Source organism: Prinia subflava, chromosome 8 (assembly GCF_021018805.1).
Source record: "Prinia subflava isolate CZ2003 ecotype Zambia chromosome 8, Cam_Psub_1.2, whole genome shotgun sequence".
NCBI classification, from domain to species: Eukaryota; Metazoa; Chordata; class Aves; order Passeriformes; family Cisticolidae; genus Prinia; species Prinia subflava.
Genome location: NC_086254.1, coordinates 24,775,615 through 24,800,072, shown reverse-complemented (window position 1 = coordinate 24,800,072; position 24,458 = coordinate 24,775,615). Strand labels below are relative to the sequence as shown.

Here is a 24,458-nt window from a genome sequence, read left to right as displayed (position 1 = left end):
GAGGCTGAGGTGATGGGATTCTGCACAAAGCAGGTCTGGCCATGGACTCTGGCAGCAGTTTTATCTTCTTGCTGGGCTGGAAATCATGACCTCAGCCACTGCAGCAGGTGTTCTCTGCAACACTCTGCAAGGAAATTGGTTTAAATAGCAATAGCATAATTTATCCATCTGAACTGGCAAAGTGTTAATCTGTCTCAGGGGTGAAACAAAAATTCTGTGAAGCTTTCAGGGCTTTGCTTGGTTTGCTTTGCTGTGCCCTGTGCTGGTCCATCCCTGCCTGCAGAATGCCCAGCACAGACAGGACTTTTCTGCTGATAACGGGAAAGTCAGTGCTTGTCCCTGCTGCCAACAGGTTTGGAGAGAAACCTCCACTAAATCACCTGCTTTGTGGCATTTTTACAGCAAGATTAAAGACCCCTGGAATTATTTGTTGGTCACCAAGCAAATGTTTTACTGGTGAAATTTCCAGAGGCTGTTCAGAGCCTTGATTGACAAAAGTGCCAAAAATTTACAACCATGCCCTCCCCTTCCCAGATTCACAGCTGAGATGGGAGAAGGAGGGGATGGGGATGATGCAGCTGCAGACAGAAGGAGATGGAGTCACCTCAGTGCAAGAGGGGTAACCCAGGGTTGAAGTGTGGGGAGAAGCTCATTTGTTATGCAAATGTCTGCTTGAGCCTGGCGTAGACAGTGGAAAGCTCGAATTATTTTAAGCAGAGGACAAAAGTTCTCTCCATCCCCCTATCATCTTGAATCCTTGAAAAAACAAAACAAACCAGAAACCTCTGTGTGAACCATCTGACAATGATCAGCTCTTGGCTCTTCTGGCAGGAGCTGGGTGTGCACAGGCGTATGGAAATAGAACAATTAAGGGAAAGAAAACGGTGTTGGAAGCAGCCAGGCTTTAGGTTGTCTTGATGACAGCATGAAGCGATCATCCTCCAGCCTCATCTCAGGGACAGCAGGGCTGGGGCTCTTCCTGGGTGACACAGAGGAGCTGCCTTGCTGCTGACCTTGTTGGGGGCTGCGGATCAGCCTGGGCTCTCTGGGCAAGCAGAGGAGTGAGAGTGGCTGTTTTGGAATTCCTTTCAGGCCCAGAGCTCGAGCTGGGAGCCTGGGCCATGCAGGGGAGGCACCCGTGCATGGCAGTGACCTTCCTGCTCCGGCCGGCGGCTGCAGCTCCCCGGCCACCCGCCCGCAGCTTTGCATGGGCAGATGTGCATCTCATGCTGCTAGGAAAATCCTGTCAGTATTTACAGAGCATCCCGGGGCACCAAGGGGACAAAGCTGAGCCTTTCCCACGTGGGCAGTGATGCTGTGCTGGATTTCTGTGGGGAGAGCCAAACCTATGCCACGGGCTGTGTAAGGCCTGGTGCTGCCTGCACTCTGCCCACAGGCAGCTGTGGTAAAACCCTGTTTTCCAGACACGTTGCATCTCTCCAGAGTGGTTTTCCCCTGAGCTGAGCTCTCCCCTGGCCTCAGCATCCTTATGCCCCTGAGAAGGCCCAGTGTGGCAGCTGCACTTTGCTCTGCAGAGGGTTGGTTACAGCTGGGGACAATGAGCTTTTCAAAAGGGGTTTTGGACAAGCCCTTGGCCTGCACCAGAAAGATTCCCATGGGTTCTGCAGCCCTGTGGTTGAATAGTGGGGGGCAGCCTTTCTGCCTCACTGGGTGCTGGCACAATTTGGCCCGTGCTGAGGGAACCTCCCTTTTTCCATGCAGTGCTTGTCCCCCAGGGTCACTTCCCCTTCCAACGTGTCTCTGCAGGGCCACCTGCTCCCAGCCAGGTGTGAGCCAGGTGCAGTGGAAGGAGGTGTGGCTTGTGTAACACCTGGACCACATTTTCCTCTCTGTATAAAATGCTTTGTTTCCTTAGAGCCATGTCTGCACTGCAAAGTCTCCACTGTCATTCTTCAACACTTAAAAACAGTTGCTCTCATGGGCATTTTTCAAATGGTTTGAAAAATCTGTGTGGGCATTGCAGTGTTTGTTTTCTCTGATGACTATTTTTAATCTTGTTTTTCATTAAAAAAAATAAATCGGGGTAGATAGGAATTGAAACTGCGCCTTTAAATATGATGTGATATTGGCTGCCCAAAACTAAGCACAAAATAGGGGAGAGTTGGAGCAAGTGCCCAAAAAGCTGGGAAAGGCTAAAGCTTTGAATGCCACTCTCTTGGCAGCACTGAGAGCAGAGCCCAGGAACCACAGCCAGGGCACGGTGCTGGCCAGCTGGCACCAGAGGGGTTAAAGAAGTGGGTCCACCCTGCAAGGAAGGAGCTGGAAATGGCCTTTCCAGGAGGAGGTGCTGGCACCCCACTCTTCCCCCTGGCACCCAGCCTGAGAGAGCCACCAGAGCACCCCTGAAGGACACAGGCAGCCCTGGGCAGCAGCAGGGGTGACCAAGGCAGCGAGGGGATGCTTCACTCCTGTGCCCCGCTGGTTTCCAGCCTGGGGAGGAGCTGTGCAGGGAGCTGCACCCTCCCCCAGCTCCCTGGCCCGTCGCTGGGGCTCTCTGCTTTTGTTCCTATGCTGGGGACTTGGCCAAGCGCTGTTCAGCCTGAGCCAAGGCTCCGAGAGGCTGAGAGGGCACGGTGCTCCCTGCAGGCAGCCAGGGATGGGATGGGGGCCCTGCAGCAGGGCCTGGGGGACTGGGGCTCCCCGAAAGCAGAGGCAGAGCCTCCCCCTGCAGTGCTGGCAGTGCCATGGCACACCCAGTGCCAGGTCAGGCTCAGTCCCAGGCTGCCTGGAGACCACGATGCTGCAGGACAGGAGCAGCTCTGCATGTCCTGCCTGGTATTTCAGGAAGCCAGCCTTCCTGCAGGGGTGTTCCCGGCTGAGGCTGGGGAGGGAGGACGGCAGCATGTGGGAAATGCAGTGGCACAGATCCTGACGGATGTCATGGTGAGCTATTTTGAGATTTTATCTCGCTAGCCTCTGACAAAAATGTGCTATGGAGCAGAGCTTATCATGTGCAGTTGGGCACATGGGGCCGGTGAGGGGACAGTGGAGCTGATCCCTGGAGCTGGGGGAAGGTGACAGAGCCAGCAGAGCAGCAGTGGTGGGTGCTGCTGGTGCAGAGGTGTGTACAGGAGATGGGCATGGACAGGATCCAACCCAGCCAGCAAAAAACAGGTATCTGAGCCAAAATCCCAGCCCAGGCCTGAATCAGGGAAGTGCCAGCTTTGCTGTGCTCCTGGCCTCCTGGTGCCACCCAGAGCACAAGGACGGACTTCAGCTGGGACCTTCCCTACCCCCAGGTTCTAAACTTTGGATTTTCCTGCACAGGGTTGATTGGTCAGATGAATGATGCTGCCTCCTGTAGCCCCTTTCCCCATGGCTGTGCCCCCGGAGCTCAAGGCATTAAGAGCAGAGGAGGTGAGTGGGCCAGGGGGTGAGCCCTGGGGTTGTCACCACCCCCAGCTCCTGCTGGCTCCCCCGGGGAGGGCGAGGGGGTGCTGGGCTGGGCCACTGCAGACAAACCCTGCGAGGTGAGGAGGTGCAGCTCTGCAAACACCCAAACTGACAGCAGCACCCTGCCCTGCTGGGAGCCAGGGCTCTGGGAGTTATCACCCTCGCCCTTTCGGCTGCTGGGGCTGGAGATTAGGGAGCTGCTCCTTATCAGCCCCTGGTCCTGCCCCTGTGGGGCTCCCCTTTCGGTGTTACTCACTGCAGAAATGAGTAAGCCTGTTGTAACCACCATGCTGGGACCTGTGGGGCTGTGTTTGATGGGTTGGGTTTTTTAAAGCATCTCTGCACAGTGACCTGCAGCAGCCAGGACACGCTGCAGACACCCACCAGAGCTGGGGCTGTGCTGGAGCTCAGGGCCCTGCACATCCAGGGCTCACTGTGTGTGGGAAGAGTTAATTCTGTGTGTGTGCAGAGGAGGGAGGGGAAATCCAAGATGCTCACATGTCCACGATCTCCAGTGTCTCACCTGCCCCCAAAACCATTGCCTGTGCACAAAGCTCTTGGCCCTCTGAACGTGGGCCCAGCTCCTGTGTGTGTCTGTCCGTCCATCCATCCATCCATCCATCCATCCATCCATCCATCCATCCATCCATCCATCCATCCATCCATCCATCCATCCCTCCATCCATCCATCCATCCATCATCCATCCATTCCTCCATCCCTCCATCCACCCAAGCAGGTCTCAGCCCCTGCCTCCTCTGGGACCTCTACACAGCGACCATTTCCAGCAGTTTATTCGACAGCTACAAGAAAATATTCCTGCACTCTCCAGCTCCACGAGGCACATGACCCGGACAGTGCCAATGGAATAAACATTTGGATTTAATTTATTGTCTTTCCTGCAGGCTCATTCTCGGCTGGCGGCTGCAGAGGGGCCGGGGCTACTCCCTGCCTGTGGGACAGGGGCAGCCGGGCAGCCTTCACACAACCCCATGGGATATTTTTATTTTTTTTCCATTCAAGCCTGTGCAGGGTTCCTGGCAGGACTGGAGCTTTCGTCCAGATTGCAGATGCCCAAAATATCTGTATTCTGAGCTGGGCAGACTGAGGCTGAAGTGCCCATGGTTGGCTGATTGAAGAGGACATAGGGGAATGTAGAAAGAAAGAGAGAGGAAAAATGCCTGAGCATGTTTGGCAAAAGGCTGGGGGATGCTCCTGGGGTCTGCCCCATCTCCAGGCACGGCTCTCACACCAGCAGGGGATATTTTTACTGTTTTTCACTGAGCTCAGTCCAGGACATGGGTTTGCTCCAGATTAGCTTATGCTACCAGCCACTAAATTTGGCTGCATTGCTGTTATGTTATGCTTCTCATTTAAATTGTCTTCTAAACTGTGGCTCACCTGGCATCTTCAGGAGCCAGGATTTGTGAAATAAAAGTTAAAATGCCACTTGAAATAAGGCATTTATACGTATTCTTTCACATACACACATGAATGCACACAGCTACTGATAAAAATCACGTGTTTGTTCATATATGCATGTTTCTAATCAGATTTATAATGTATATAATATAAATGTTTTTCTACATATAAAATTCATTGGAAACAGGAAACCAAATTAGTTTACCTTACTAAAGTGGCATGAAATAAAGAGCAGTGTACACTGTTGAAAAGAATGTAGGATATGGTTTTTGGAGGGCTTTTCTCTCCCTGAGGGCTCGTTCTACCATGTTTATGTCTAAAACCTGCTAATTTTAAAGCCAGCTCACAGGAGACTAATGGCATGACTTACTTATTTCATTTCACTTTCGTTTTGCAAAGCTCAGGGTTTGTTTAAGGTGCTCACACGTCAGCAGCTTGTGCAAACACACCAGTGGATGCTACAGGAGGCCACAAACGGCCGTGGGTGTCTGACCCCCCCTATTTATCCATGAGCAGGAGCCACTCCATTGAACTGAGTCGGATTTTTAAAGCTCTTTTCAGTGTTAAACATGTAATAAGATGCTCGGTGCTATTTTCAAACCAAGACATGTTCCTGGCTGATTTACAAAAGGCCACAGTCTCCTCTTTTATGTGGGCAAATGCTTTTAAAAATTGGCTCCTGGGACTTTGGGTGCTCATTGATTCATCCTCTGACAAGCTTCCATCTCTGACCTTTCCATTACCAGTTTTTCCATCTCCAACTGCTTCATCATCCTCCTGAGCACGGGCACACAGCTAATAAATCTGAGTCTTTAATTGCTCTCCCACACTGCGTGGCTTTATCTGTCATTGTTCCTGTCGCTGTGCCTTGTCGCATCTCTCTGCTTCCAGGTTTGTGCTGCTGGAGTCAGCAAAAGGATAAAACTGGTATTTAGGTTTGGGTTTAGGTACAAATCCCTGCAGTAACACACTGCATGGCCCCACACGATGTGTCTGACATGGCTGAGTTGGCTCTGCCTGGGGGAGGTACAAACCCTCTGCTTTTATCTCATGCAAGGTCCCTTTTTTAAATTCTTTATGCAGCTGAAACTAGGTGAAAAAATTGTGTAGGGAAAAAAAAAACAACTTCACAAACCCACCATAAATTCCCTTGCTGAAGACACCATTAAGGGCAGAGGGTCCTGCTGGCCCAGTGGTGCCAGGACCACCAGGGTGAAAAAACCTCAGGTCCCAAGAACACCCGATGCCTTTGGTACCCAAGGGAGATTTATTTATTCCCCCCCAATTTATGCCCCTGTCAGGAGGTTTCCCACAGCCCTGAGGAGTGGGTGCAGCAGTATCAGCAGGCACAGGTCTATCAGGCTGAGCAGAAGCTTTTCCAGGAACTGTCTAGAGCAGCACGTGACGGTGCCCGGCCGAAGCGCGATACGTGACGGGCATTCACCAGGTTCCAGCCAGTCAGTTGACTTTGTTATTCAAACTATTTTAGTGATGGGTTTTAATCCCAGGCTTAAGTTTTTCTTTTTCTGTTTTTCACTTTTTTTTTTCTCTCCCTCTTCTTTTTTTACTCGCTGAACAAGGGAATCTCTACGCTGGCAGGATTCAGAGAGGCACAAAGGAGGGAAAAACAAGATTCAGCCAGAAGAGAGGGGGAAAAAAAAAGGATGCTGTTAGCATTCCCTTTATTTGAGGGGGTAAAAACATTTTGCTGTCAACTCTGTTTTAAAGGTTAAGTGCCTACAGCAGCCCATGCAAATAAATCCTGTGCTCAGCCTTTCCCTCTCAGTGCAAAGTTTTGGTGCTGGGGCTGGTTAGCCAGAGGAGCTGGGCTATGGGGGCTGGCAGTGCCCCAAATGTCCCCAGTGCTCCCATCCCCATCCTGGGGATGGCTACTGGCTGAGGTGCCACTGCAAGGCTCTGGACCTTGACGGGAGCCCTGGGGGTGCCCAAGTGCCCCCCAGATAAGGTGGGACAGCGAGGGGAGCACTGCAGAGGTGTGGGCTGGGTACCCCCTGCTCCTTATCTCAAGCAGATTGAGGCAGCTGCTGGCAGCAGAGCCCTTGGCTCTGCCTCTGTGACAGGGGGACACCCCAGGGAGTGCCTGGAAAGGGCAGAAATCTCACCCAGGACATCTCCTTTCATGGCAGGCAAGTGGGGAGGGTCTGGCAGCAGCCCTGGGGTACAGGGCTGTGTCTCAGTCGCTGCTCTCTGTTGGAAGGGGAGGTGATGCCAGGACACGATGCCAGACTGTGGCTGGGCTCATCCAGGTGGTGACCAGCACCCCAGCACTGGTATTTATGGGGACACTTCCCACGACAGCAGAGGGGCTGCACATGCCCCAGCCCACACAAGCCAAACCTCCCCCTGACTGCCCCAGTGTGATGGTTTCCTATAAAAAAGATTTGAATTTGTCATGCAAATGACTGGGCATGTGGGCACAGCTGCTGAGAGGTGGCCTGGGCTGGGTCAGGTGCCAGCATGGCCACAGGGATGTGCCCAGGACAAGGTCTGGCCCCCAAAGCTGGTCCCAGCCCTGGAACCTGCCGAGCAGATGGTGCTGCCAGGGCTGTGCTGCCAAAACCACGCAGCCCTTGCCACTCCTCCTGCTCCCTGTGGCTCACTGAAGCTTTTCAAACAAGGATTGTGACTCCCCTGCTCGTCCCCTCCCTTGGCTGCTGTCTGGCTGCAGCAGAGCTGAGCTGCCCAGGAGGAGCTTTCTTGGTGCTGGGACAACATAAAGAGGTGGAAGAGGATGCTCCATCAAGCAATATATTAAAAAAAAAAAAACAAAAAAACCCAAAAACACCAAAAACACCAAAAAAACCCACCAAAAACAAACAAACAAGCCCCAAAACCCAAACCCGACCAACCAACCAACAACAACCAAAAAAAAAAAAAAAAAAAAGGAAAAAGAAAACAAACCAACCCTTCAAAGAAATTTCAAAATGATTTAAGCACTTGCCCTGTGCCACCCTGATCAGTCAGGAGGCAAGCAGGCACTGCCTCTCACCCACACCCCACTGCTCATACTCTGCAGTTCATCTCTTGTCCTTCTAACACTGCAACCCTTTGAGCTCTTCCCACTTTCCCAGCCTAGCACAGGACAGGGAATTGCCTGGGTTCCTTTCCGGAGGCTCCCAGCACCAACACAGCCCTGCTCCCACTGGGAAGCAGCAGGGCAGAGTTCATTATCCTGCCTGCCTGTCGCAGTTTCACAGCCAGGTTTTGGCAAACAGGAAGGTGGCAGGATGGGCTGTTGTTCTGGTGTGGCTGTGGCTCAAAATGAGCCCGGAGCAAAGCCGAGCTGGATCCAGGAATGGCACTCGGCAGCGCCGGGCGCTGGGAGTGCCGCCTGCGCCCTCCCCTCCTGGCAGTTTGGCCACCTTTCAGGAAATCAGACAGCTAAATGGAAAACCATCACTCTTTTCACTTCAGAGCGCACTGCAAAGTGGGTTTTTTCAGCAACAAATCGATTTTCAGCAGCCCTGTTGTCCCCACAGAGCAGGGCAGATGTGGGTCCCAGCGAAGCCAAGCCCAGCTCAGCAGTGCCCTGATGGACACCTCAGTGCTGCTGGGTCGGGGCCAAGTGCTCCCCAGCAGCAACCCCACCCAAAAATCCTCCCCTCCCTTCTCCTGGGAAGGACTCCTGACAGGGAGGAAGAAGAATTGCTGAATAATCTGCAGCCCCGATAGCACTTCAAAGGCAGGGCCCGGGCCAGGCCGCGCTCCCGCCAGCGCCGCGCTGCATGCGGCGCTCGGCTCTCACTGCTTTGGCAGCCCCACAGCCTATCCAGAAAGTAATTACTTAAAAAGGAAATAAATGTCACCCACATGGTTGTAAGCAAAACCCCGGGCAGGATGAGCAGAGCCCCTCCAGGATCTGCATTCTCACGCAACACCAGCAAGGCAGGAGCGGGTTGTTTCCGTTCATTGGGATGGGCTGTTTGCTCTGAGGGCTGCTGATGACTTTAGACATGTCCACCGTGGGCATTTAAGCTGCCCAGGGCAGCCACAGAGCTGAACTGCCTCTGCTTTCATCCTGGGGGCATCCTCTTCCCCCAGGATGGCTTTAGGCATCACCACCTGAACCAGCTGCAGATGTTGGTGCCAAAAACGCGGCCCCTCCTGGCACCAGGCCCGCCGTGACCTTTATGGAGACGGACCAGATAACTGGCATGATCAAACGGAGTCATTTTATTTACTTTTACAGACTGATTCTTGAAGTTTGTAATTGTCAAAACCAGAACACCAAAGCAAGCTGGCTGGGGGAAGTCAAATGCAGCACCAGAGCAGAGAATGAGGCTCAGGGGTGTCTCTCTGCTGCTGGCACCTGCCTGGTTCTGCTGGAGCTGAGATAACCCTCAGCAAATCCCCTTAACCAGGACAGGGCTCTGGCAGACCACTCTCTTTCAGAGAAATTAAATTTTAGAAAAATAACCCCCAACTTATTTTAGGCAAATAACAGAAGGAAAGTGAATGCCCGAAAACTCTGGGATGAGATCCCATCTGTCCCTGCTGCCACTGGAGCTGCACCAGGATGCCAACACCTCCCACCCTCTGCTCCACAGTGTGAGGAAGCACTCGGTACCAGCCCACAGGGTTCTGTGAGCTCAGAAACCCTGAGGAGCCTCGGGACATGCAGAGCCAGGCCAGGACGTGGGACACCCTGCAGGATGGTGGCATCACCCCTGGTGGCATCGCCTGCTGGGACCAGAGCAGGAGCTCTTCCCACAGGACACACTCCCAGCACAGCCGAGGGTGAAGCCCAGCACGGGCAGACCAGGTGGGCTGGGAAATGCTCCCTAAGGCAGCCAAGCAAACATGGTACCATACAGGACTGAGTAATTTTAAAAGTTAAAATAGTTTATTGCTGTCTTTGTAGAAATGCACTTACATCGCCTGTTCTCTTCCTTTATTTGGCTGTTGGATTACAGGCATAAAAAGGTTACATTTACCCATTTGTTCAGTGACATAACACCTTTTTCTCTATTGCTCCACTCATGATATTCTCCTAAACCTTGCTGGCCAACAGCCCCAAATCTCTTTTACATAAATACTGTAAATGTCTCCATAGGTTGCAGCATTGTAACAAAAGATCTACCAAAGTAGACAAAGTGTTCAGTATTCTTGGTTGGTTTTTTGCATTTAAAAATATACCTAAATTTGAGATAATCTTAACAGAGTAACAATTACAATAAGAAAATAGTACAGTGCGTTGACTAAAGGAATATTCTGCTCTCCTTAAAGCCAATATTCCCTTTTGCATGTTGAAGTGATTCAGCAATTACTTAAGAACTTTTACCTACATACAATAATTTAGTAAAATGAGAATTAAACAAGGCAGATACTTACTACTATTCTTCTGTCTGCAATTCACAGCTCATGCGAACAAAATCGCAATAAATATTAAAAAATAGTTTTTCTTTTGCTTTTTTTTTTTTTCTGTAAGGCATCTCTGAGTATTACAAAGTTTTTGTACAACCAAAAAATAAGATTGCTTTTTTTTTCCATGTTCTCCGAGTACCTCTGTACCTCACCAGTAAATAAGAGGATTGTAGGCTGGATGAGGAAGGAAGGAGGGGGCAGAAAGAAGACCACAGGTGATGGAAGCAGACCGCAATGTGTGCAAGAATCTGTAGTTTCCCTGTGAAACATTTCAGCCGCTTTTAGAACATCCTCGAGACAGTATCTGTCCAGGTTGAAGAAAAAACAAAAAACGGGAAGAAAAAAAAAATAACAACCCTTACCAGAAGTCCACCTTCATAAGCACAATCAGACTGCAAGGATTCGGGTTCGCCCTCAACACTATAAATAGCTTAGGTATCGATATGCACCTACGTAAGGAGGGGAGCAAAGGACGGGGCGGGGTGGGGTTTTTTTTGTTTGTTTTGTTCCTTTTATTGGTTTTTTTTCCTGTCGTTTTGCTGTCCTAGCCGCATCCTTGCACGGTGAGAGATTGTCCTGGCGCGCCGGGCTCACTGCATGCGGTCGGGCTGCAGCTGCTGCGGCTGGTACTGCACGAAGGCAGCGGCGGGCGCGGCGGGGTTGCCGGCGGTGAGCGGCGGCTGCACCGTGCCCGTGTAGCCGTAGCCCACGAAGCCGGCGGCGGGGGAGGCAGCGTAGGGGTACTGGTCGTAGGCAGCTGTGGTGTACTGGGAGTAGGCTTGGCTGGCGGCGGTGTAGTCGATGTAGGGAGACGTGATGGACTGCACGGGGGTGGGGATCACCACGCTGGGCTGGATGATGGCTTGGGGGTAAACATAGTGAGGTGTGAGTCTGTGGAGGCAAAGGGGAGAAGTTAGAGAGGGGCTGGGGTTCCTGCATGCCCCCTCTTCCTCCCTCCCCAGTCCCCAAATTCATGTGTATCAGCCATGGAAATGGTGCTGCCCAGCAGTGCTGCCCTCGAGCGAGGGGTGCTCCCCGGGGTGGGGATGGAAAGCGAACACTCCTAGACCTGAGGGTGGGAGAAGTGCAAGGTGAAGCATGGGCTAATTAATACACACACCCTGGTCCTCGTGGCTTGTATCTCCCACTATCCAGCTACCCCACTATCCCCAAACAAGCTCCCTGGAGGGCCGTGACACAGCCCCTGGCTCACCTCATTTCCTCGGCCCCCACACGCCCTGCCTGTCCCTGCCAGCCTTTTTGTCTCCTGTATTCTCCATCCAAACTTGGGTGGAGGGTCCTGAGGACCCATAGCCCCTTTGGGGCACCTCCTGGCACCAGGCACAATGTGTCACTCTCCACCTGTCCCACCAGGAATGACCACTGTCCCCAGCTACAGCCCCAGGCCCTCCAGGTGTTATCAGTTACTACACACTTACACCATGTTTCCACAACACTGGATGTTTAGGGAATGCTACAGGGTATTTGTTGTAAAACACGGGATATTAATGCTGCTTTCCTCCCCCCAGTAACACTCCCCAGTAGCTGGCAGGGCAGTGACACTCCCGTGTCCACGAGCTGTCACATCTGCCCCTGGCACCTCTGCTGCCCTTCCCAAGAGGGTGCAAAAGTGTTGCCTCTCCCAGGCTTGCCCCTGCCCTGAGGTAGCTGAGCTGCTGAGAGGAACTTAACAATGTCACAGTCAATTAAAGTCCATAGATGGAAAGATCCTGGAGGTGATTAATGCAGGAGTGCCTACTAATTTGCTAGAAACTGCTAATGAGGAGGAAAGGAGGGGGGGAAAAAGCATCAAAATGAAAGGGCTGTATTTTCCAAAGGGCCCACGTCAAGTCAGGTCTCAAACAAGGGCAAAAACTGAGCAAACCTCAAGGTTTAGGTAGATCCACACAAAATGCCACAGGCCAGGCAAAAATGGGGAATTGCATGTGGCCTGAAGAGTGTGGCAGGGTGACAGCAAAAAGGGCACCCTGGGGAGAAGGTGCCTTTGGCCACTGCTTGCTGAACCACATAAAGCCACAGAATGAAGCAAAGCCATCCCCTGAAAGCTTGTGCCACCCTATCTTCAAACCCAACTCATTTTGGCCAAGAAAAAAAACCCCAAAGCAAAACTCTGCAGAGTGATTATGCAGATTCAAATATTTTGGGGATTTTTGTGTGGATGTGTGTGACAGCACATTTTCAAACACAACCACTTTTAAAAGCCTCCCACAGGCTCTCCACAAGGCACAGGGCTGTACGTGGCTACCCTCATTCCACCTGAGCATCCTGAATCTCAGGCACCACCTGCAGCGTGCTGGGGTCCACCTGGGGCTGTCCCTCCTACCCAGCACTCCCAGGGCTGCTCCCACTTGCTTTACAACCAGCACTGCATGGTTGAATCTGCTCCTCAGGCAGGAGAAAGGCTTCTCACAAACAAGGGCTCCTCTGAACCGAGCTTTCTCTCCTTCTCCCACTCCCATATGCAGTTTGTTTTTGCTTGAGACAATCTGCATGACAAGAGGATGACTGCTCTCCTCTCCCCACACAGCAACGCCGCCTCTGAAATCAGGGGCTGAAATCAGGGGCCTTCCATGTGCCCAGGGAGGATGGAGGATGGTGAGCAGCACCTCAACCTTTGATTCAGTGCAAGACCTTCTTCTGAGGCCACCAGACACCCCTGGACAGCAAGAGGGACCTCACAGTCCTTCAGTCCACAAACACATCACATCCAGCATCACCCTGTGGGTAACAAGAATGAGATGAGGCAGCAGAAATTCATTGAATCCCTTTTTGTTCAGCTCTGATCTAAACTGAGGCCAACACAGCAGAATCAGAGCTGGAGCTTGGGCACCAGCTCAGCCCAAGGGCACTTCATGTCACACACTCACAGCAGGCAGTGGCAGCCACCTCTTGGAGGAGCAGAGCTGAGCCCCACCCAGATGCTCCTCACGCCTGTCACTGGGGGATTTTCTCTTTCATTTTGTTTTAAATGACTCAGAGGTGCAGTGCTGCTCTCTGGGCCTTTCAGGGTCTGGGGGAAGGCTCTGCAGGCTCTGTCCACGATTACTGCCCTGGCAGATCACCAGCTCAGCCAACCTCCTGCATCCCAGACTGGGGATGGGTGTTCTGGCTGCTCCTCACTTCTCCCTGCATGTCACACCCTGCCACCAGGCTTCCTGCTTCTCCAGGGCCCAACAAAGTTCAAATCACTTCACAAATGCAACAAAAAATGCACCATCCACTAAAAACTATCCAGTGACAGGAGCAGAGGAGGAGCCTGCACTTTTCCTGCCCACAGGCATCCCTGCTGTGCTCACCAAACGACCAGGACAGCCCGAGAGACTCTCGGCAATCCAACCTGAGCATCACCCCGTCTGAGCAGCTCCTCCATGTCCCCTGCTGCCACCAAACTGTTCCCCAGAGCTGGCACAGCCCATGTGGGGCACGAGGTGCATTCCCAGCTCATCCCGAGAAACTCTGCACTGCTGGCTTTGCTTTCATACACGGAGCTCCTGCATCGCAGCTCCACGGTGGGCTTGGAGACAGCAAATCTGCAACGTCCTGCACTACATTTTTCCTTCAGCAAGGAAGAATTCCAGCTTTTCAGTGCTACTGGGAATAAAAAGCACCATTAGCTCAGAAGGCAGAAAGTACTCCTGCATCCTGCTTCCAGAAATCCATCCCACCAGCCCAGTGCAGACACAAGCACACATCATTCACAATAGCTGGTACTGCACTAAAAAATCCCACTCGGCAACTCCAGGACCTGCTTCTAAAGGGAATGTAAATGTAAAAGGGAAGGCTCTTTTGGTCTGTAGGATTTCAATAATTCAGCTAGAAATTTCAATCAAGGTATTATGCAGTTTGGTCTTCCGAATTAGGTGGACAGATGGCAATTCTTCAATCAAAACAAAACACACAATCCAAAGTAAGGTCACTTTGATGACTTGCAGCTACAAACAAAACAAACCAGTGCAGTAGGATGAAGTTCTCTGCTGGCTACTTTTAGCATCCACAGAAAATCTTAAAATATTTCCCTCTCTTCCATTATTTCTGAAGAGGAACTTTCAGGAGATAAATTAAAAAAAAAAGCAAGCTCTTCTGAAGTTCTCTTTCTAGAACTTAGCAAACTCTGATCTGAATTTCTACAGGATGAGTCACATCTGTGTTTTAAGATGCCTTTCCCTTCCTCCCTCCCTGCAGTTTTCCTCCATCCCCCACGATGGGCGCTGCCAGCCAGAAGAGAACTCCATCAAAAACACAACACGGTGTGATTATAAAACATCACCCAAGTGATCAGCCGTGGCCACCACACACCAAAGTCACCCCGTGAACAGCAGATGGACGAGACCCAAAGGCCACCAACACAAGGAGCATGGACAAACCTGGCCCTAGAGGCAGCAGTGGCACAGGAGGGACAGCAGGAGGGACAGCAGGGACTTGGCAGGGCCCTCGTGGTGCCAGCCCACGCTCCTGACCACGTGGCAGCACACCACACTGCCCCACAGCCAGAATGGAACCAGAACAGAAGGGATGGTTAGAGCCACACGGGCTCTGTCCTGCTGTGGCTGGGGGACAGAATAAAGGGGCCTCCTTTTGGTGCAGGCCTGGGTGGAGATGGTCAAACAGGGGAGGCACCCGTGGCTCCAGCAGAAGAAGAAGAAGTCCCTTTCAAAACCTGCCCTCACCCAGGTCTCCCCACCACAGCAGCAGGGCAGGGCTGGCTGGGGGACAGCCAGGAAAAAGGGACAAGTTCAGGAGGAAATGTGTCCCACACCTCTTCCCAAACACTGAGAAAGAGGAACAAGCTCTCATCAGCAGCTCTCCCCGCAGAGCTCATCTCAGAGACACCTCATATATTTGACTATTTTGTATCAGATTTACATCTAAAATGTGCTTTAGCTGCACCTTCTCAGCTCTCTGCCATCCTGCAGGACTTCCTACACATGAGCCACGTGCTGTTCCCGCAAGCTGCTCCTGCAATCTGCACGAGTTTGGGAGAGCAACAAGGTGGGAGTTCCTGACCCCCTCGATCTGTGCCAGCCCTGCTGGGAGCTGGTTTTGTCAGTTCTGAAGAGGTGGAGACAGCTGCACCCCCCTGTCAGGAGGGACACGGCATCACACAAGCATTTGGGAATCAAGGAGGGGCACAGGGCTCTTGGCAGCCTCACAGAGATCAGCACACAAACGCCACCACCACGACCAGCCTTTTATTCCTTGAAGAATAAAAGAAACAGAGCCCTTTGTGTCTGCCAGTGAAGGCACAAATTCTGGCATTTGACCCCAGGAATTTGGCCTCCATTTCCACTAGAGCTGACCCATTGGCTGCCACAGGGACACCCACACTGCCACAGCACGTGATGGCAGGAGGTGCTGGGGGTGCTGCAGAGCCAGCCGAGCACAGCCCCGGTGATGTGGCACCTCCAGCCCAGCAGGGCACATCCAAAGGTGGACTTTGAAAAGGGCTCCTGAGTTCGAAGCTGCTCTGGGAAGCACTGGCAGTGCCACGGCAGAGCTGGAGATGCAGGCACACACCCTGGTGTAACTCGCACGCCACGGAATCGTTCCTGAGGGACACTCCCAAGCCAGCAGGCACTCACCTGGAGGAGACACTCAGTAAACGTGTGGGGTGCAGGCAGGGCTGGCCACGGGTATCATACGGGCCCCAGCCACGATGACAGGCTGTGGAAACGTGAGAGATTCAGGTGCTGCTTTCAACCCAGACATGAGGAGGAGGCTGGAGGATGGCCGGGGGTCCCTGCCTGCCCACCAGGACTCTCACTCCAGGCAGGGATCACAGTTTATCCTCTAACACTTGGGTGCAGAACAGAGCATTGGCTGTGCCCTGATCACTCCACGATCCCTCAACATTCACTGACAGAGCTGGGCTTCAACCACAACACAACAAACCTCCAACTCCTGAAATGTCCCCACTAAAGCTGATTGAAACATGCACTGAAATGTCAACAGCTTCTGCCTCATCAGCCAGCTATCCCAGCCAGCTCAAAGTCACCCAAGGATGAACTCTGCAGCTCCATGGGATTTATCATCACCTGCTGCAATACGACACAAACACAAAATAGCAAAGCAATCAACACAATTTCTGCTCCTCTTGTAACTAATTGGCCTGTCTGTCTTCTCTTCATCATCCTCTGTCCCTCTGAGAAGATTTACACAGCAGCCTGTAAAAACAGGTACAGGACTGAGTTCCCTGCTGGGAGCAGATGTCACCACACCAGTGGCAATCACCAAGGCATGACGTGCCTCAACAGACTGTCCCAGACTGCAGTCAGGGGGAAAAAAACCAGAAAGAAGGAAAAAAACAAAAAGGCTGCAGACCAAAGAAGGGAGTGCATCTCACAAAGATTGAATCCTTTTTCTCAGCTCAACCAAGAGTTTGAGATCAACATGCTGAGCTCCACCATGAGTTATTGCCAGGCTCAACAGCTTTATCCTCTGCATCTTGCTTCCCCCACACCCAAAGGAAGAAGGAAAAAAAAAACCATGATCCCAAACAAAGGCATGCTGGGCCAGACCAAAAATAGTTTTGGAGAGAAGCAGGCTGAAAAACACTCAGGTAGCAGGAGATAACATCTGCCTGAAACAAGAGCCATCTGGCACCAAGGAAAAAGCCACATGGAAGTTTATCCGCAGCTAGTCAGCTCTCCAGAGAAGGAAAAACCCCTCCCCTTTCCAGTTATCAGCACAGCCAAACCAGAAATCAACTGACAGAAGAAACAGGGCCTGTTTCACACCAGTGCATGACAGGAACCCGAGTCCTTCAGCATCCTTGTGAGGAACCTGGCGGGATGGTAGGGAAAACCAGGGTCTCCAACAGATTAACCCAGTAAGCCCCAGAATTCTGCCTTTGACTGAGCTCTCCAATTCCCTTCTCCAATTCAGTGAAAATCAACAGCAGAAACATCTTTAAAGTCTTCTGAAGTATCTGACAAGTTTTGGAATAATACACATTAGTGACTACTTTCAACTGGTTCCATTTTTAACAGACTTTCTTTCTTTCCACATGATCCCTTCCACTGATCTTTAACTAAAATCATCCACTCATTTGATCTATCAAAACCCCTTTCTTGGAGAGATTAAGTATTTTGAAGTAGAATGCTTCAGCTATGGAAGAAGCAATGAAATATCTCTTTTTGATAAAAGAAGACTTACACTGATAAAACAAGTAATTAAATAATTTCTCAGTCAAGAAAGAAATTCCATTTTAAGAGTTTGTGATCTCTGCTACCAGTTGTGCCTTTGTGGAAGTAGAACATTTAAGACATCTCAATCTAATCCCTGCACACCTTCCTGCAAGCTGGAATCATGGGGATGGCCTGGATCCAGCGTGGCTTTCCCAGCCTCTGCTGCTTTGGCCAGAGCAGCTCAACTCTGACACAGGAGAGCTAAAATGCTCAAAGCTGGTGACAGGGAAATGGCAGGGGACAGCACAACCCTGTTTACAGCACTTGGAGACTGAGAAACAGGAGACTGAGTTTTAACTGTGAGGTCCAGGACTTTTCATCTTTTGTGATCATGGAGTATATTTAGCTCTGGTATGTAGTTTGCTCCCATCCGTGGGGAACAAGTTCTTCATAAAAGTTGTATTTAGAAATGACCCGTTGTCCTTGCTACCAAATTATCAGCACAACAACTGTCTGGTTCCCTGGCTGGTGCCCTCAGCGCCGGGGCAGGGTGCCCAGGGCTGCATTCATCATTGGAATTACTGGGCATGTGCTTAATACTACGGGTTGGGGCCCATATGCCAACAGCTGCTCAAAGGAAACATGAGATCAAGCACAAGCTGGGCTGCTCTGGAAATTCAGACGTGTGCATCAATCTGCCACGTTGGGACTCTGCGCTGGCACCAGCCACAGCAACACGGGTGAATTTTGGATCTGCCACTCCCCAGCTCCTGCACCAACGGGGAAGGACTCAGGTCTCTGCTGCTGAGGAGGATGAAGAGGATGAGGAGGATGAAGAGGAAACACACCAGAGGCAAAGGAATCACACAGAGAAGATGGCACAACTCGAGCCATGTGCTGTAAAGACAAGGCTGGAGCCAGCTCAGGCTGTCTGTCCATCACACACAAGCCTGTGCCCTGACTGCCCAGAACAGCTCAGACCCCTCACCCAGAGCCCCTTGCAACAGGTCTGAGCTCAGCACATCATTCACACAGCCAAGTGTGAGGTCGCTGAATCAGACCACGCTTTTGTATTGTTTTACAGGCAGAACATGAGCAAATTGTGCCCCAAACACAAAAAATAGGCACACCAAAAATAGTCACACCTTGGGTTTGACACCAGCATTTGCCACCTCGAAGCAGATGTTCAAGAAAATTCTCAAAGCAGTCCAATCTGCTTATAAATATATGCCTATGCTTAAAAAACACAAGATAAAATAATAAAAAAATAAGAAAGGGATTTCTTTTGACTGGCAAGCACCCAGTCTGAACAGCAGAACCAGCAGCTGAAGCCGTTTGGAAAATGGATTTGGACATTTCTTAGGGAATGCCCCCTTTCCCCCAAAGCTTTCACGTTCCTGGCACAGGGTAACACCAGGTGCTCACCCACGAGAGCCTGGCAGAGTGGGGTGGGATCCTGCAGCCTCCAGCTCCGGGTGAGCGGGCAGTGGGAGGTGGAGCAGGGGGGTGCCAGCTGACAGAGGCTGGGCACAGCACGTGTCCTTTTATAAGCATAACCACAGAAAAGATGAAAGTTTGTTGCCTTTTATTTTTAACCCAATAGAGAAATTTTAAGGATAAACAGCTGCGAGGGAGGCTGGGCTGACACAAAGGGAGACTTTCTTCACTTCCTAACTGCAGCAGCATCAACGCATGAAATTTTAAACTCAAAGAGATTTAACTCTTTCTGATGTTGCCAGAGACCAAATGTGGGCCGGAGGCAGGGGGCCACCAAAACAAGTAACTACACATGGCCGGGGTCTTTGGAGCAATGACATCCAACGTGCAGCTATGGAAAGAGCTGGATCCTGCCACGAGACAGCTTTATGTTTGCAAGAGCTCAGTCACTTAGTCACTGGTAGATCTCCCACACAGATAGCTCCTTCGCTGAGGCACAGCCACAGGAATGCATCTGCCACATGCTGCCTGTGTCCAGAGCAAAGAGGAGGACCAGGGAATCCCCGTTCCCTGCACGGACTCAAACCTGCCTCCAGCTCCAGAGTCCCAGAGGAGGGAACCACAAGGTGGGACCAAGCAGCTCTGCCACATCAGCTATCACATGAGGCATGGCAGCTGCAGGGACACACTGGCACTGCCAGGTGCCTCCAAGCACAGCACAGTCTGCAAGCTCCAGGCTGAGCCCCAGGCCCACTGCTGCTTCCCCAAACTCAGCAGCCGGAGCTCCAAGTCACCCTGACACAGACACATCCTTTGCCTTGCATTACTGTTAAGATCTCTGGTTACAACGAGCTAGAAACTTCTTTTCCAAACAGGATTTACTACTGACTCCATGCTGTCTGCTGTGCAAGTGCCTCCCCTGCCAGGACAGCAGGAGGAAGGAGAGAGGCTCCTCGTGGTTTCTCTTTCTGTTCCGCATAGCTCTGGCAATATTTACGGCTGCATTTAGGTGTCTGGGGCTGGGGGGAAGCCTTCAGTTTATAAATAATCCTCTCTGGTGTTTGGGTAATTTTCATAGTTTCCATTCATTTCAGGTTTCACCAAAACCTGCGTTTTGTGGTTTGATAGCTGGGACATGACTGGCTGCCTGCTCTTCGTTAACGGTTGTTCATTCACTCTGCCCTGCCAAGCCCAGCTCGCTCACCAAGCACCCTGTGCCCCGTGACAATCATCTTTTGGAAACCACAACGCCAACCCCTGGGCACAAACACTTTACAGAGACAGGAACTGCAGGAGGGAGAGGCAGGCAGCATCTCACACCGGGGGCAAAGCAGCCGAGCCACCGGGCTTCCTTTGGGAAAGGGCAGGATCCACTCGGCGTGGGGCAAACAGACAACAGCAACTCAGTGACAGACCCTGAAAAACTCCTGAAAAACTCCTCTTCTGCCCTCATATCCCACTGAGGGCCAAGGAAACTGTGGGGTCAAGGGAATGCAAGAGTGGAGCTTTGCAGGCTCCTCATTTTGTGGGTCTATTGAGGAGACAAAGAGGGAAGTGGCAGCCAAGCTCTGTTGCTCGACTGAGCACCTGAGGCTTTGCTCAGAAGCCCCAGAGCAGCCCCAGTTGTGGTGCTCAGGTAAAGGTGGTGCTCAGGTAAACACATTCTGTAAAACCCACATTTCCAGTGATTCGGCTGCAGCAATGACTGAATTCAATGAAATTCTTGTTTACTGATGCTTGCAAATAATGATATATAATCCCCTGTCTCCAGCCCTCCATTCTCCTGGTTCCTGTCTCTTGGCAACTGATAAATAATTTATAATGTTCTCCACTGTATGTGCTAACTGCAGCTCTGCTGGTTTAATGATGAAACCAATGCCTAAGAACTGCAACAGGAACTGTCTAGATCACAAGGAACATGTAATCAGTCGATCCCACACTCCTCTGGATGTGAAACCAAAAGCAAACTGTTGGGAAAAAAAATGTTTTCAATAGCTGAGGGCTGCAGGGTAGGAAGGGCACCCAGAAAACTGCAGATAATCTGCAAGGTGCCCTTGCCAACAAGAGGAGTTGTAACGGGCTTCACCATTTTGCCCTCCTCTTTTCCCATGCATGGCAGGACTTGCCAGAGGCTGCTTTTATTGGCACCTTCTCTCCCTGCACTCCCATGCAGAAATCCCTGGGATTACATCTCAAAGGTGCTGCTGCTGCTGCTGCTTTGGGGGCTGTGAAATCTCTTGCAGCTCCCATGCAAGGAGAGCTATTAAAAAGCAGCATTTGGTCTATGCAGGCTAACGCTGCTCTTGCCCCAAAAAAGGGGAGAGTCTCCATTTCATGGCAGATGTTCTCCAAGGCTTTCCAGCAGAGCTGTAACCGCCTGTTACTGTGTTTGAACCATACACAGCACACGCACTGGGCTGGGTGTGCACTATTGTGGCAACACAGCCTCTCACATCCACAAACTCATCGCAATGAGATTGTCCAGGCAGTTGGCAACTGCGGCCAGAAGGGCAGAGGAAAGTTTTATTGTTAGCAGATTTTTTATTCTTTAAAAAAAAAAAAAGAAACAAAACACCCCCCCCAAAAAAATGAGTGGAGAGCAGGGAAGGGATGAAGCCTTGCTGTTGACAAAGGCCAAAATCCCATCTATTTATATTAGAGTCACACAAAAACCACACCAGGGCAGTGCTCAAAAGCTTTAAAAAATGCACCTACTTTCTTAATGCTCTTAGAAAATAATAATAAAAAACCTTATCAATATTCACTTTCTGAAATGGTGTAAAAAAAGAGCTGCATCAATCATTAAACAGTTAAATGAGGGCAGTATGACAGTCACTATTGTTCTCGTGAAGCACACTTGTCTTTTGCCGAGCAGCTGCCAGATCCTATTAGATGTATAAAAAGAGGACTTTTCTAACCGAGTAGGGATGGTATAAGCTATTGAAAACAGCAGACAAAAGCCCACTTTTGCAGACTATTCAAGCCTTGTATAACATCTGTCCAAAATCAATTTTTGACCTAATGTTACTTTCATTAAGTAACAGACTTTGTTTCCAATGCAATTTGTTTTCTAGGATAAAACTGTATCCTAAGCGTTATTACGTGGGAAACGGCACAGAGGAAGCAGAGGATCTTATTTGAGAAACATGAGAACAGAATTTGCTTAATTGTTTTGACACCTTAAGTACTATAATAGAGAAACTATTTTCCATTTATTTGAATTCCTGTGAATTCTTGAAGTTGGCAAAGCAGCGAGCAATGCACTGGGTTTATTATGACTAAGATTTACTGAGGATAAAGAAGGATCTTTGGGAATTACATTAAAGCTGACAAATGCACAAAAGTTCTGAAATCTCCACCAGAAATAAAGTACTCTGAACATTAACAACAGCTGTTGAAACTGTCCATTCTTGACTACGAAGGCTTTTTTCACACATTTTAAATAATGAGGAAGTTGATTTGTGAATCTGATTTCAATCAGACCGTTAGGAAACATTTCCACTTACCCAAAGGGTCTCTGAATGAAGGCTGGATGTAGCTGCTGCACACCTATGGTAAAACCTGAAAAAAATGGTTCAGAAAAAAAAGAAATATTAATGAATGGCATCCATTGTACCATTCAAGTCGCAACACACAGGCAGAGTTACACCACACGTCTTTGCATTTGATCTGCTATGCATGTGAGCAAATTCAGAGCCCCACTTAGAAAGAAGTTAAATTTAACATGCATATGTGATATGCACGAGGAGCAGATGGGAATTCATGATGAAAGCCCAGTGTGAACGTGCTGTTATCGAACAGACAATGGGGTATAAAGCTTTATTTTACGCACTGGGTACTGTGGTCATTAAACCAAAGGGAGAAATGACAAAGTGGATCTTACTGTTTGTTCTCATGTAACAAAGAGGTTAACGGGCAAACAGATCAGCTGTGGAAGAAAACAGCTTTAACACAGTTACAGGAACTTTAGTGGGTAACATTAGTGCAGCAGGGCTGGGTAAGGAGATACAGCAGAGAGGCAACTGGACCGTGCAGCGTCCTCAGCCAACAATCAGAACTATGGGGGACAGATAAATGTGCATCATCAGATCAGATGATTCCAGCCCGAGGAACTTGTTTCCTCGTCTTACAAGTTATTCTAATACAGAGAGATGGGATCTCCTGGATGCCTCACCAGTTTGAATACTCCTTGGTTTTGCTCCCAAATACGCCAGGTTCACATTTGCTTTCCTGCCGTCAATGATGGGGTTTGGGTCTTTGCAAGCTCTTTCAGCAGCAGCTCTGTCTGCCATGGTCACCTGGAATCGAGCACAGCCTTGTTTGTAGCAACAGCGCTTTGTAAACACTCCAGCAACAGGCACTATAAGAGGAGTTTATTTACTGTTCTATTTTGAATCGGGAGCTGAACTCCCTCCGTGCAGCCTCGCTTGCACGGCGGGCTGGGAAGGGCTGCTGGGACTCCACGGAAAAGCGGGCGCTCCCCCGTGCCCGGTTTCCCCGCTGGGCCGGTGCCAGCTGTTTTCCCCTGCCCTTCCACCTCCCCCCGGTGCCTTTTTTAAGATGCTGGTGGAGCCCTTCCCCAAACCCCCGGCGCAGAGGAGCTCAGGGCGGGTGCGGGGACCGCGCTGAGCCCCGCACGGACATCGGGAGGGGACAACAGGTGCTGGAACGAAGGGCGCGGCTTCGGCCAGCGCGGGGGCTCCAAACGGGCCCCGGTCCAGCCTCTGCCTGACCGAGCCCCTCGCTCCCGCAGCGGCCACAAGCTCCGCGCCAGCGACGGGACGGGCGGCGGCTCCGCAGCGCCCGGCACCGGGGGGTCCGCCCGGCCACACCGGGAATTTGTCACCGCACCGGGAATTTGTCACTACACCGGGAGTTTGTCACTACACCGGGAGTTTGTCACTACACCGGGAGTTTGCCATCGCCCCGGCGGGCTCGCCAGCCCGGGGCTCGCTGCCGGCGCCTTCCCCGGCGCAGGGCGGGCAGCGGGGGCAGCGGCGGCGCCCGTCCCGCCGCGGAGCGGAGCGGCACTTACAAAGCCGTATCCTCGGGATTTGCCGGTCTGCCGGTCCGTGATCACCACCGCCTCCTCGATGTCCCCGAAGACCTCGAAGTACTTCCTGAGGGAGGAGTCGGTGGTGTGGTAGGGCAGCCCCCCGACGAAGATCTTGGTGAAGGTGGTGTCCTTCTGCACGGTGTGCATGGTGCCGGGAGCGGCCGGCCCCGGCCGGCATCCACCCCCGAGCAGAGCCGCGCCCCGCCGAGCCCCCCGCGGCGGCCGAAGGCAGCGGAGCGGCGGCGGGTCCCGGGGCCCTACAGCCGCCTCATGGCCGCGCCTGGAGCCGGAGCGCGGCCCCGCGCCCGCCCGCCGGTGCCGGGGAGTAGCGGCCGCCCCGCCGCCGCCGCCGCCTTTGTAGGGCCGGGCGGCCCCGCCCCGCCGCGCAGGGGCGCTCGGGGCGCGTAGTCCGGCCCCGCCCGGGGGTCCCCGTGGCCGCCCCGCCCCGCGCCCGCCGGGCCGCGCACCCGCGGGGGGAGCCCGCGGCCGGCCCTGGGCACGGCCCGCGCACACTACAAGTCCCGGCGGCTCCCGGGGAGCGCGGCCGGGCGGGAGCGGGCAGCGCTGCGGCGGGAGCCCGCCACAGAGCCCGCCCGGGCGG

The 24,458-nt window shown here is 51.8% G+C and overlaps 2 protein-coding genes across 6 annotated transcripts in view; one reads left to right on the top strand and one right to left on the bottom strand.

Moving 5' to 3' along the window:
• The window catches only part of LOC134553989 (uncharacterized), a 44,935-nt gene extending 37,337 nt beyond the window's left edge, over nucleotides 1–7,598 (top strand). For all 4 annotated transcript variants that reach the window (XM_063404227.1, XM_063404223.1, XM_063404225.1 and 1 more), the window contains one exon: nucleotides 535–7,598. The gene's annotated coding sequence lies outside the window, so the exon portion shown is untranslated. The remainder of the gene's footprint in view (nucleotides 1–534) is intronic.
• A 2,078-nt stretch (nucleotides 7,599–9,676) lies between these two features.
• RBM38 (RNA binding motif protein 38) lies at nucleotides 9,677–24,211 on the bottom strand. 2 transcript variants are annotated; one of them, XM_063404221.1, is made up of 4 exons: nucleotides 23,837–24,206; nucleotides 22,976–23,099; nucleotides 22,308–22,362; nucleotides 9,677–11,110 (listed from the first exon to the last, which is right to left on the bottom strand). In XM_063404221.1, the coding sequence occupies exons 1-4, from the start codon at nucleotides 24,002–24,004 to the stop codon at nucleotides 10,810–10,812; spliced, it is 648 nt and encodes a 215-aa protein (XP_063260291.1). In that variant the 5' UTR covers nucleotides 24,005–24,206; the 3' UTR covers nucleotides 9,677–10,809. The 2 variants fall into 2 exon arrangements, with proteins under 2 accessions (XP_063260291.1, XP_063260292.1); XM_063404222.1 differs by lacking the exon at nucleotides 9,677–11,110 and adding an exon at nucleotides 15,835–15,901 and having other exon boundaries at nucleotides 23,837–24,211.
• Nucleotides 24,212–24,458: the final 247 nt, after the last annotated feature.